The sequence below is a fragment of the Terrapene carolina genome, unplaced genomic scaffold (genome assembly GCF_002925995.2).
Source record: "Terrapene carolina triunguis isolate 2854851 unplaced genomic scaffold, T_m_triunguis-2.0 Scaffold32922, whole genome shotgun sequence".
Lineage (NCBI taxonomy): Eukaryota > Metazoa > Chordata > Testudines > Emydidae > Terrapene > Terrapene triunguis.
Genome location: NW_020697273.1, coordinates 2310945 through 2321468, shown reverse-complemented (window position 1 = coordinate 2321468; position 10524 = coordinate 2310945). Strand labels below are relative to the sequence as shown.

Here is a 10524-nt window from a genome sequence, read left to right as displayed (position 1 = left end):
CGCAGCTCAGCTGCAATTATTTGACAGTCATCCTGCGATTCAAGTAGGGCCTTATTCATGATTGAAATGGGTGATTTAAGCCAGTCCACTCAGAAGGAACTCCTGTTCCCAGGCCTGTGGAGCAGGATTATTCCACTTGAGGTGGATTGTGGGAGTGCCCTGAAGAGGAAGGGTTGGTTGCTCCAGGGGGCTGTAGCACAAACAGAGGCTTTTGTTCCGTTCATGCCTTTCAGGCATCTAAGTTTGGCGAATTGGGCAGCTCTCCAGCTGGGGGAGGTGATGCTATATTGGCGGGGACACTTGAGGGCTGCAGGAGACCCAGTGACCCTCCTTTCTTCTTCCTGCAGGAACTGGACGTCATGCTGGGCTCCGGGTTCAAGGCCGAGCGTTTGCGAGTCAACCTGCGCCTGGTTATCAATCGCCTCAAACTGCTGGAGAAAAAGAAAAGTGGGTATCTCATGGTGGTAGCTGCAGGGCCAACTCTACCGTGCTCTCTGCCTGACCCCAGCACTCGCTGCTCTTGCTAGCTGGGCCCAGCTGATTGTGCCAGCCCTGCTCTCATAGTTGGTGTTTCCATCTTGTTGTAAAACTTCCAGTGCTTGAGAGGCCGAGGACTGGGGTAGGGAAGATGCAGGCAGCTGCAGAGCCATGTATCTGGGGCCCTCTGCTTTCCCTGGAAATAAAATTGGCTCAGGGCTTAAATCGTGCCCTGTTCCCAGGGTGTCCTAGAACTAAGAATGGCTATATTGGGTCAGACCAAAGGTCCATCTAGCCCAGTATACTGTCTTCCAATAGTGGCCAATGCCAGGTGCCCCAGAGGGAATGAATAGAAGAGGTAATCATCAAGTGATTCGTGCCCTGTCACCCATTCTGAGCTTCTGGCAAACAGAGGCTAGGGACACCATCCCTGCCCATCCTGGCTAATAGCCATTGATGGACCTAACCTCCATGGATTTATCTAGTTCTTTTTTGAATCCTGTTATAGCCTTGGACTTCACAACATCCTCTAGCAAGGAGTTCCACAGGTTGACTATGCATTGTGTGAAAAAATATCTCCTTCTATTTGTTTTAAACCTGCTACCTATTAATTTCATTTGGTGACTTCTAGTCCTTGTGTTATGAGAAGGAGTGAATAATACTTCCGTATTTATTTTCTCCACACCAGTCATGATTTTATAGACCTCTGTCATATCCCCCTTAGTTGTCTCTTTTCCAAGCTGAAAAGTCCCAGTCTTATTAATCTCTCCTCATACGGCAGCTATTCCATACCCCTAACATTTTTGTTGCCCTTTTCTGAACCTTTTCCAATTCCAATATATTTTTTGAGATGGGGTGATGAGATCTAGAAGGTGCAGATTGTCCTAAGGTCTCCCCACTAGTTCTCTCCGGCATGTGACCAGTGAGACAGGACCTTGAGCTGACAAGATGCAGGGGCTGGTATTTTGAAGCAAGCTCAAGGGCTATGTGAGTGATCATTCCTCCCTTGGCACAATGGCCTTTAGCCCCCAGCCTGGGGCTTGCAGTGCAGGGGGCAGCTTCTGTGCCCTGAGGTGGAATCTCAGGGTGACCATGCTCTTCCTCCCTAGACATTCGGGCAGAAGGATGCCCAGTGCCCCCATTTTTATTATTGCCCACAGCACCCAAAGCCTGGAATCCCTGGCCCCTGCCCAAACGAACTGGTGCTCTTGAGTGTGACAGAGTAGGGAGGCCTTGGTGAGGACGCGAGAGGGCTCCACAAAGCCATCGCCAGAGGAGAGGAAGGAGCTAGTGAATAAGATGAGTTCCAATGCTGGTGGTAGCAGGGCAGCTCTTGGCCACTGGGTAACCAGCACTTATGCCTTGCCCTGTAGCTGAGCTAGCCCAGAAGGCAAGGAAGGAGATTGCAGATTACCTGGCATCAGGGAAGGATGAACGAGCACGGATCCGTGTGGAGCACATCATCCGAGAAGACTACTTAGTGGAGGCCATGGAGATCCTGGAGCTGTACTGTGACCTGCTGTTAGCTCGCTTCGGCTTGATTCAGTCTATGAAGTAAGACCTTGAATACAAAATGACCTGTGGGGAGTGGGGGCGAAGGACCCGCTGGGACCTGGGGAGGAGTGATCTATAGAGTAAGAGTTTGGCATGGGCTTCCCATAGTTTGGAGGGGGGCTGGGGTTGTGTGTCAGTCTGCTGAGCCCTCTGAGGGTCTGTCTACACTGCGCTTAGACCCTGTGGCTGGTGCATGCCAGCTGGTTCGGGCTAAGGGGCTGTTTAATTGCAGTGTAGGTGTGCAGGCCTGGGGGAGCCTGGGCTCTGGGACCCCTCCCGCAGGACCCCAGAGCCCAAGTTCCAGCCTGAGCCTGCATGTCTACACCACAGTTAAACCAGCTGTCAGTGTAGTGCAGTGTAGACACCCCCCTAAAGATCTGCCCTGGCTCAGGCAGACTGGCAGCTCTTGCGCTGCACACCCAAGCAGCAGAGCTGGGGTGGGTAAGCTACGGATTCGTGTCTCTGTAGGGATCTGGACACTGGCCTGGCGGAAGCCGTCTCCACACTAATCTGGGCTGCCCCACGACTACAGTCTGAAGTGGCCGAGCTGAAAATTGTGAGTAGAGCTGTGTCTGCAGTGCTGGTTGTGGGGCAGCCTCCCCGGCCGTTGGGGACTGTTGACTGCGGCAGAGGTTTATATTCCCAGCCTGGGCTGTGTGGAACAAGAGATGGGTGAATCTCTGTGGGGAGGACTGCACCCTTGGGGTCAGAGTAAGGTGATTGATTGGGGCACCCAGGGCATGGGAATGAGAGCGCATCAGTGCGAAAGCCACCATGGACAGGAGTTGAGGTGTGTGTGGAATTGTGGGGAGGAAGCTTTGTATGTATTCTGGTTGTTTTACCTTCTTTGGATGCATTGGGGGTTGGCCGCAGCTGGGGAGAGGACAGCCTGGGAGTCCGCCGAGGTCGTGCAGAGAATCTTTCCTTGGATGGTGTTTCTTGTTCACATGCTCAGGGCCAACTGATCACCAGACTTGGGGTCGGGAGGAATTTTCTCCCATTTTCAATTGGCAGGGACCTTTGGGGGCTTTTGCCTTCCTATGCAGTATGGGGTGCGGATCACCTGCTGGAATCATCTGGATATATCACATCTGATCCGTTCTCTGCCCTGCAGAGGCCTCTGGCATTGGTGCACCTCAGTCTCTTCTGTTTTCTGTGACACACAAGATCTTAGTCTCCTGAAAGCTGAAATGGCTTAGTGTGACTACAGTCACTGGGCTCAATATAGGGGTACCTGGGGAAATGTCATGGCCTGTAATAGACAGGAAGTCAGATGATGAGCTGGTACTAAACTCTATGAAACTATGTTGTTCTGCTCAAATTCTCCAGAATTTGTTTTCCGCTGCAGGTTGCTGACCAACTGTGTGCAAAGTACAGCAAGGAGTATGGCAAGCTATGCAGGACAAACCAGATCGGGACAGTCAATGACAGGGTAATGGCCTAGCAGAGAAGGCTAAGTGACAGGGTGGGGGCTGCATGTCACATACAGACACACGCTGCTTCCGGGGAGACATCGCCTGGGTTGTTCCCAGGGTGCGTGTCACATTGGGGAGTGCTCAGAGCTGAGATAGTGCAAGCAGCCCCCCTGACTGAGATGTTGCCTGGGGCAGTTCTGGGGCGCAGACTTGTAGAGGCATGAAGTACGCAGCAGGGCCGGCACTTCCTGTTCAGTTGGCTGCAGCTGGAGGATCAAGGCCACTGAGCAGAGTCTTCTTCCAGCAGCCCTGTCCTAGGGAGCAGCCTCACTCTGGAGCCCTTGCACCTAGCTGCCCAACAGCTGCGTGCCGGCCCAGGGATGCCAGCTCCTGGCCGCTGCCATGCTGGCTGATGGCTTTGTCCCTGTGTTCCAGCTGATGCACAAGCTGAGTGTGGAGGCCCCCCCCAAAATCCTGGTGGAGAGGTACCTGATTGAGATTGCGAAGAACTACAACGTGCCCTATGAGCCTGACTCGGTGGTGATGGTGAGTGGGGCAGAGCTGGAGACCTCTGAGCTGGCATCTTCCCCTGCCACTCTTCTGACAGCCAAACCATCTCCCTCATTCCTCTGGCACTGCCATGCGCTTTGCAGCAGCCCCCACCCTGGGCATTGAGGTAGCCGTGAGCTCTGTCCTCTGACCTGCTCCGTATACACTCCTCTCGCGGGCGTTGGAGTAGCCAGGAACCCTGCCTCTTGTTCCCCCCTTCCCATACGCTGCTGTAGCAGGCACGAGTGCCTCCCCTAGTGAGGGGGGGTCTCCTTGACACTGCAGCGGCAGCCATTGGCTCTGTAGGTTAGCGACACAAGCCCTTTCTCCCCCCTCAGGCTGAAGCCCCGACTGGTGTTGAGGCGGATCTGATCGACGTCGGGTTCATAGATGACACGAAGAAAGGTGGACGTGGAGGAGGGGGCGGTGGGTTCACGGCCCCGCTGGTTGGTCCTGACGGAGTAGTACCAATGCCTATGCCCATGCCATCGCCCTATCCACCTCTAAAGGGACCGGTGAGTGTGTCTGGCCACCCGGGAGCCTACGTGCTGACTAAAGGGGAGGCGTAAGTAGCGGGGGCAGCTTGCTAGCTGGCGGGTTTGAAGGATGTCTGCGGGTGAGGCGCTGCCTGGGACTGAAGACATTGCCAGTGTGGCCGATGTTGCCCACTGCCCCTTCCATAAGCTCCAGCAACCTTCCTCTGTCTTAAGAGAATCAGAATCCTGCGGGAAGAGAGGGTTCTCCCGTCTCTGACTGTAGCATGCTCTCACTGTGCAGCAGCTGCTTGAAGCCCTAAGCCCAGACAGGGTGAAGAACTCGGGTAAGTTCGGTTAGGTGGTGAACACAGAGAAGAACCTGCAGGAACTCTTTGCAAGCCAGTGAGGGGAGGGGGAAAGGACCAGAGGTCTTCAGGGGACACTCCTCCTCGCCCGGCCTGTAGGAGTGGAAAGACAGCTGGGGGAAGGTTCTGCCTCTGACTGTGGAGCCTGATGGGCTCTCCACAGGGCAGGCGAGTTGTGAGGCAGTCCAGCCACTCAGCCGCAGGATCACGTTCCCAGCAAATGCTCCACTGGTGCCTGTGTGTGTTCTGCCCGGATGGCTCCACGGTGTCCAGGTTTTGGGCAGTAAACCTCTGGCCATTCAGTACAAGCCTGGAAGGGTCTCTGCCCAGGTTCCCGGAGAGAGTCCTGCATCATGCTATGGCCCCTGCATGTGGGTGGAATGCTTCAGGATCTGGGGCCGTGGCATTCTCTCCTCTCTTGGCCGGATAGCTGCGTGCATTGGAAGATGTAATGTTCAGGTTTTAGTACCTGGAGGCACTGGATTCCCCATGGCATTTGATCTGGTGAATAAAACCATTTCTGGTGTGCCGAGGCTGGGCTTGCCACTGCAGTGTCAGTGTCTGAGGCGAATTTGAGATGTTTTCTTCAATGTGTTTCCAGACATGACGATGATCACTGATGATACAGTGAAACCCAAAGCTGCTGCACTGTCCCACCGGTTCCACCCTTGGCTCTGCTGACTTTCCTCTCCCTGCTTACAGGAGATCTTCAATGGAGTACCTGTGGGGACTTACCAGCCTTTTACCAACATCCATCCACCTCCGATCCCAGCAGCTCCCCCAACGTATGAGTCTGTAAGTGCCTGAGCCTTCTTTATAAGCAGCAGCAAGAGTCCTGAGAAGAGGGCAGAACAGAAGCCAGAGGGAAGGCAAACTTTCATTGAACACTTCTTCCTCCCAAACTCTGCTCATTTCTGAGCGGCTGGTGCTGCTTGCATTGCAAACTCTGCGACACGTGCAGGGTTCCCAACTCAGCCGCTCTGCGCAGGCTGGGGCGGAGAGCTGGCCTCTAAGCACTGAGCATGTTACACTTCATGGCCTTGGTGGTGATGAAACTGCAGCAGACTCTCCTGAGCTGCCATGTATTTAACAGGCAGACGGTAAAGGGTCTGCATCTGCAGCCACGGCTGGTGTTTGACTTACCCCTCTTGGATCAACTTAATATTTAACCTTAAATGAGAATTTTGGCTGACGCCAGCTTATGATTTATACAGAACAGACTCTTCCTTACCCCTCACCGAGTCGTTGAGGGGACAGGGAGGGAGATTTCAGCTTGGCCTTTCTGAGCATACAGGTGTGTGTGGCTACAGTGGCCCCATCATGGCTTTTCTTCTGTCCTGTGGCTAGCATCCATGTATCTGTCCTCGGACTGTACTGAGAGGGATGGATGGGTGGGCGTGTGGCTCGGTCCCTGAGCATGCTGGCCCAGTGCCCCTTGTCACAGAAATGCAATAGCTGCTGCTTGGAGCTTTGTGCCCAAGTTCTGTTGGCTTGGTTGGATGGGACATTATCTAGAGTGGGTTCTCTCCGCGCTCCTGGCCAGACCTCGGCCCCACATCAGGTGGGAACAAAAGAGGGATGATTTCATCCCTCCATGTGGAACTCCAGAATTTCCTTGCTGCATGCGGCTTAGCTTCTTACCCCTGCCTTGTGAGCGAAGAGGAACAGGTTCGGGGCTTGTCTTTTCTTTCCCCTCCTGATGATAAATATTTCAGTTCTGCATTTGGATAAATCCTGGTTATCCAGTTCCAGTGTCCCCCGAGGACAGCTGCTTTGTCATCTGGGCTGGAGAACATGCCCCTTGTCTCAGGAAGGGAAGAGAAATGTATGGGGCATGTCTGTGCTGGCACTGGGGCTCACATGTGACTGCTCCCCATCCGAGCAGGGCAGAGGGGAGCTGCCTGTCTCCACGTGGTGCGGGTGCTGTGGTCGGTGAGGTACACCTGGAGGACAGCCCCAGGCATTGCTTGTTTGGAGTCAGGTCTGGTTGTGTAGTGACCGTCTGTCTATTTCAGGTTGATGACCTTAGTACTGACAAGGATGTGTCTTCTGCACAGGTGGCTGGTGAGTACGCCAGGGAGGCACTGGGGGCCAATGACAGCCCAGGGCATGGGTTCCTGGCATCACTAAGAGGAAGCTTCTCTCAGGAGGGAACAATGTGTCTGGTTGGAAACATTTGCCCAGAAATGGAGCGGGCTGTGAGTCCAGACTGGAAGCGCTAACACATGGGGGTGATTCAGAGTGGGGTGGCCGAAAGGAGCAGTGGCTTCCCCGGCGGGGAGTCAAAAGCCCAAGACTGTTCAGTTCCCAGCAGAGAAGAGTAAGGTGATGAGAGCTGTAAAAGGAAAGGAGTGGGGTAGATATATAATGTAGTCACTGATACAGGAGAGGGCCCTGTGTGCCTCTGGCCTCTTCTCTACGCCTGGAAGTAGGCAAACATTTTTAGTGGTGAGAGTAATTAACCATTGGAAAACTTGGCCAAGGGCTCTGATGGGCTCTCCATCACTGACAGTTTTTAAATTGAGAGGCGGTTGTTCTGAACGCTGTGCTCTAGGAATCATCTCTCTGGCCTGTGCTGCATGGGAGGTCAGACTAGATCAGTCTCTCTTCTGAATCGGTAAGAACAAGGGGGCACAGAGTGAAATTAAAAGGCAACAGTTTTTAAACTGATACCAGGAAATACTTTGTAAATGACATAATTAACCATATTTTGCTGCAGAAGAGAGAGGAAATGGCACAAGGAGCTTTAGGAGAGAAGGGGATGTTTGAGAACACCAGCACTGATACTGGCTTCTGTCAGAAGATGAGCAGCAGTGATCAAGCTTTGCTGCTGACCACAGATCCACATTCTGTAAAGGCTACTGAGCTGCCCACATGCTTCAGAGTAAAAGCTCATCAGCAATTCCCCCACCAATGAACAATTAGATGCGATGTGCATTTCTGAAGCACCCTCCATCATAGTGGTGTCTGGACACTCAGCAGGGGCATTGACCATAGGCAGAGATGGGATTCCAGATTAAATGGGTCCCTTGTCTGTTCCAGCCTGCTGCTTCCAACAGTGTGGTGGAGCTTTCTGTGCTGAGGAGGATAGTCCAGATAGTTGGTGGTGAATGCTGATGTGTGGGTTGGGCCCACGGGAGCTCTGGGGTTGGGCTTCTATGCCCCTGCTCACTTGGCATTCGAGAGTTAACTAGGTTGACATGAAGTGCACTTTGGAGAATGTGACGTTTGTCTCCTTGGGCTGGCAGAAGGGATGGGCTTCCGGAATTCAGAAACTCATTGGCCTGGGACTTGCATAAGAACGGCCAGACTGGGTCAGACCAAAGGTTCATCCAGCCCAGTATCCTGTCTGCCAACAGTGGCCAATGGCAGGACTTATCTGTATTGTTCAGGGCAGTTTGACCTGCAGAACTAACTACGCTAGCGCCTTGTAGCAGGGAGTTCTACCTCCTAATCTGTCAGCTGTTGGCTAGAGACTGACCCACCCATGACCAGGCGTGTTCTGCCATAGAATGCAGCTTCCTTCAAGTGTCTTCTATGATCTATGGGATCATTCTCACCTGAGACCTGTTGGGGTTCCCCAGGGTATCTGAATGCAGCTGGAGCCGTGTGGTTCAGCTGAGTGCCAGATGCTGTGCTGCACTGCGGTAGCTTTCTGGTGCCAGGAGTCTCAGTGCTAAGCGTGCTCTCTTTTAAAAATGTAGGAGTTCTGCAGCCTTTCTGATAGGTGTCCTGGTTTGCTTGGCCTTAGCTTTTCCTGGAGTGGGGAGCCAGGATAGGAGCACTTGTCCATAGCTTGTAATTCTGGGTTTTTCATCATAAACAGGTCCTGGGCCTAAGCCAGAAGCCTCTACAAAGCCAGGAACTGGCGCTCCAGATATTTATGATAACTTTGTGCTGCCCGAATTGCCATCTGTGCCCGATACATTGCCAACGGCATCTGCTGGAGCCAACACCTCTGCGTCTGAAGATATTGATTTTGATGATCTTTCTCGGAGATTTGAAGAGCTAAAGAAGAAAACCTAAGACTGACTCAGCTGTAACCAGTGTGTGGTCTGGGAGCTGGGACCATGCTGCTTCTCTGAAACAGACTCCCATAGAAATCCGTTTCCTGTATTAACCTAAAATGAATGCTCTTTCTCTTGACCTCTCTTCCTGCTGTACTTATACCAAATGCTGCTGCTGTCCTGGTATCTGCTGCTCCAGGAGGGGAACTGTGGGGGATCCGGTAAGACTGGAGCAGGGAACAGCTCTGTCAGTCAGTAGTTCCACAAGAAAGCCTTGTTCTGCCTTCTGGGTTTGACTCCTGGTTTTCTCCATGGCTCTTGCAGTGTCTCCCACAGGGATGGAGAGGGAGGGAGGATGAAGAATGACAAGTGTGGGTCCAGGTGGAGAGTTACCAGAGGGTGCCCACCCCACACATAGGGCACAGAGTGAGGGTGATGGAAATCCCTTTTGAAAGGGCCACTGAGCCTGCTGCTCAGGCTGAGATGGGGAATATTAAGGCAAGTAGAAGTAGGTGCTTCCTAGAGGTTTTGCCGCACCTTATACTTGCCCAATTCTCCTGGCTCTGCCGTGGATCCAGTTGCAGAGTTTATCTAGGAAGCTGATGGCCTGGTTTAGTCCCACTGGATTCTCAGGGAGCCCTTCGTGGCCTTTACTGCTTTATTTGGGTGGGAGGGTCTGTTTCCTTTTCACAAGAGGGCAGTGCTGTACAGTCTCTCCTGTTCGTCTTCAGCCTGCATCTGTTGGGAGTGCAAACTGGCAGAGCAGCGGATAAAGAGCAGGGTTCTAGTTGGGCGCTTGGCAGCAGCGTTATTGGTGCCACTGGACTCAGCGCAGCTGAAGATGCTTGTGGCCAGACCAGAGATCAGTAGGCAGAGCTGCATCATTCTCCATCTACCCCGTCGCTAGCCAGTTCTGCTCTTGCTCACTGGAAAGGCCTTTAGAAGACGACTGTTGCTCTCTTCTGTGTAATGTACCTGTACATAACATTTTCAAACAGCTTTTCTTTAATAGTTTTTGATTTGTTTGTATCTTGTAGATTAGTTCCTAATAAAGTCCAGGACCATAAGCGGCTGTGTCCGAAAGGTTGCGTGTCGTCAGGGGCTGGGGGGCAGTGAGTGAAGCCGCTCACCTGGGAAAAGGGCATTTGTGTGGAGCTGAAGTGGTGGCTCTCTCAGAAAGTGATTAACTGAGTCAGTCGTTGCTCCCGGTCGTAACCCCAGCTCTGCAGAGGGGCCTGCAGGGCCAGCCAGCAACAGGCTGGCTTGTCATTTATGGGCACGTTGTGGTTAGCCCCTCCTGCTCCTGCCTTACTGTAGTTGACGCTTTCAGCAAAACATAAGAACATGGCACTGGAACTGACTGTCCTAGCCCTGAGCCCTGTTATCACAGGCAACCCTGGCATATTGTATCCCATTTGCAAATATATCAAACTAGTTAGTGTAGTGACACTCAGACCACCGTGGTTCAGGAGCCAAATTAGCGATCAGCATCACCCAAAAAAGCCCCAGTTGTGTGAAATCATTGTCATTTACTCTAGGGCAGTGGTCACCACCCGGTCGATTGACCGGTCAATCCTAGAGACTCTCCCAGTCGATTGCCATCTCTGGCAGTGCCCCAGGCCCCCTGCCTGCCCCGGGCTCATGCTTCTGGGGGTTGTCTCCTGCATGCGGCTCCTGCCTG

The 10524-nt window shown here is 53.0% G+C and overlaps 1 protein-coding gene across 2 annotated transcripts; it reads left to right on the top strand.

Annotated features, from left to right (window-relative positions):
* The first annotated feature begins 320 nt into the window (after window positions 1-320).
* Window positions 321-9910, top strand: LOC113404980 (IST1 homolog). Of its 2 annotated transcripts, none has more exons than XM_024199441.3 (9): window positions 321-447; window positions 1851-2031; window positions 2500-2587; window positions 3380-3463; window positions 3882-3992; window positions 4334-4510; window positions 5539-5627; window positions 6852-6900; window positions 8663-9910. In XM_024199441.3, the coding sequence occupies exons 1-9, from the start codon at window positions 360-362 to the stop codon at window positions 8846-8848; spliced, it is 1053 nt and encodes a 350-aa protein (XP_024055209.1). In that variant the 5' UTR covers window positions 321-359; the 3' UTR covers window positions 8849-9910. The 2 variants fall into 2 exon arrangements, with proteins under 2 accessions (XP_024055209.1, XP_026519010.1); XM_026663225.2 differs by having other exon boundaries at window positions 5539-5631.
* The last annotated feature ends 614 nt before the right edge of the window (window positions 9911-10524 follow it).

Bases quoted from the DNA above. Each gene is read 5' to 3' on its own strand.
- LOC113404980 (XM_026663225.2), top strand. From the start codon at position 360: ATGCTGGGCTCCGGGTTCAAGGCCGAGCGTTTGCGAGTCAACCTGCGC. The intron at 448-1,850 runs GTGGGTATCTCA...CTTGCCCTGTAG, and splicing joins ACTGCTGGAGAAAAAGAAAA to CTGAGCTAGCCCAGAAGGCA. The intron at 6,901-8,662 runs GTGAGTACGCCA...CATCATAAACAG, and splicing joins GTCTTCTGCACAGGTGGCTG to GTCCTGGGCCTAAGCCAGAA.